The 1,935-nt window shown below is 36.2% G+C and overlaps 1 protein-coding gene across 1 annotated transcript in view; it reads left to right on the top strand.

Annotated features, from left to right (window-relative positions):
* Positions 1-1,935, top strand: part of LOC107608919 (uroporphyrinogen decarboxylase) — a gene marked incomplete at its 5' end in the record, with an annotated part of 2,661 nt that continues 726 nt past the window's right edge. The window contains 5 exon segments of the mRNA XM_016310706.2: positions 1-62; positions 446-556; positions 672-860; positions 1,334-1,459; positions 1,729-1,935. Of these exon segments, the coding sequence (XP_016166192.1) occupies positions 1-62; positions 446-556; positions 672-860; positions 1,334-1,459; positions 1,729-1,935 (695 nt within the window).

The following is a 1,935-nucleotide window of genomic DNA, read 5'->3' as shown; positions in this document are numbered from 1 at the left end:
GTGGAGAAGATGTTGAGAGGCCCCCGGTTTGGCTCATGAGGCAAGCAGGGAGGTACATGAAGGCAGGTTTATGCAGTTAATGGTTCTGTTTGCATTATAGTTTTCGGCATTTGGGAATTCATACAATGAGAACAACTCAATTGTAATTTGCATAGATTTGTCTTTAGAATTTGATGTTTCAAATTTTCCTACTTTCTTTGTCATGTGCAAATTTAAATGTCAATATGTCCTTCAAGTACGAAATTTGCAATTGCATCAATAGAGTTATCAGTTCATGCTGGTTTTCATCCTGCATTAATTGTGGTTTGTGAGTTTAGGTACTGAAATTTTGATTTTAGATTATTGTGGCTTGCAATGTAGTTGACTGTAGTATGCACAATTCACTGCAATATGAGTTTTCTTCTTCGCTGAAAGTAGTTCTAATTTACCGAACTTTATTAAACAGAGTTACCAAATCATCTGTGAGAAATATCCCTCATTTCGCGAAAGATCTGAAAATGTTGATCTTGTAGTGGAAATTTCATTGCAACCATGGAATGTTTTCAAGCCTGATGGGGTAAGATAACTCTCTTAACGCTCATTTCTATACTTATTTATGGCATTGTGTTATGATTTTCATTTCATCATCATTCAATAGCAATAATAGTTTGCTTCGTATGATTGTGCGACAGGTGATTTTATTCTCGGACATTCTTACCCCACTTTCCGGAATGAACATACCCTTTGATATTGTGAAGGGTAAGGGTCCTATCATATTTGATCCGATTCGCTCAGCCGCACAGGTCGATCAAGTGAGAGAGTTTGTTCCTGAAGATTCAGTTCCTTATGTTGGTGAAGCACTTACAATTTTGAGGAAAGAGGTATCTTACTGGTCCCATTCCCGTTTAAGAGTTTCCACGTATTTGCTTTTGTTCATTCAGGCTGATTTTCTTTAACACCATCATCATTTCAGTACAGTCAAACACAAAGGAGAGGAAATTATTTGTCTATTAACATTTATTATATGACACATGGCGTTTTTTAATCCAAATAGGCAACCTTATTTTGTGGGCAAGGCTTAGTTGTTGTTGTTGTAAAGTCTAGCTGTGTATTACTATATTATGGATGGATACTGACTGTGTGGCATTGGTGGAAGGTTGTAATGACATGAAAATTGCGATTAATGTCATATGTCATTAGATACCCAAATAAGTGTATAATTTTGAGAACTCATCAACCTATTTAGCTCTAGAATGTTGCTTTTAAGATAATTTGGTTGATATTTATGTCTCATGGTACAAAACTACTATTTCTCTGCCCTTATTGAATATCAAAAGCTGTATGATGATTGCAGGTGGATAATAAAGCAGCGGTTCTTGGTTTTGTTGGGGCTCCATTCACCCTCGCATCATATGTGGTTGAAGGAGGCTCATCGAAACACTTCTCAAAAATAAAGAGATTAGCTTTCTCCGAACCCAAGGTAAACACATTCTTGTTGGCCTATCAGTAGTTACTTGGACATGATGCTAGAAGTCTTCAGCTCTGTTGCGAATCTAAGACTTAAGCTTGATCCTATTCATATAAAGTGAAACATAAACAGAAAATAAGATTTTATTATTTTTACTTTTTTTCCTTTAAAAAATTTTGTAAACATAACATTGAAAGTGAAAATAGGAAACAAAAACAAAAGCAAATATGTAGTTTGCTTGTAACTTCCATGCCTTTAATCGAACCATGATCCTTCCACAGGTCCTCCATTCATTACTACAGAAATTCACATCATCAATGGCAAGATATGTTCAATACCAAGCCGACAACGGTGCTCAAGCGGTTCAAATCTTCGACTCATGGGCCACAGAATTGAGTCCAGTCGATTTCGAAGAATTCAGCTTACCGTACTTGAAGCAGATTGTAGATACTGTGAAGAAAACTCATCCAGAACTACCTATAATCCTC

This window comes from Arachis ipaensis, chromosome B07 (genome assembly GCF_000816755.2).
Source record: "Arachis ipaensis cultivar K30076 chromosome B07, Araip1.1, whole genome shotgun sequence".
NCBI lineage: Eukaryota > Viridiplantae > Streptophyta > Magnoliopsida > Fabales > Fabaceae > Arachis > Arachis ipaensis.
Note: the sequence above shows the minus strand (reverse complement) of the source record. Positions and strands in the feature narration are given on the sequence as shown.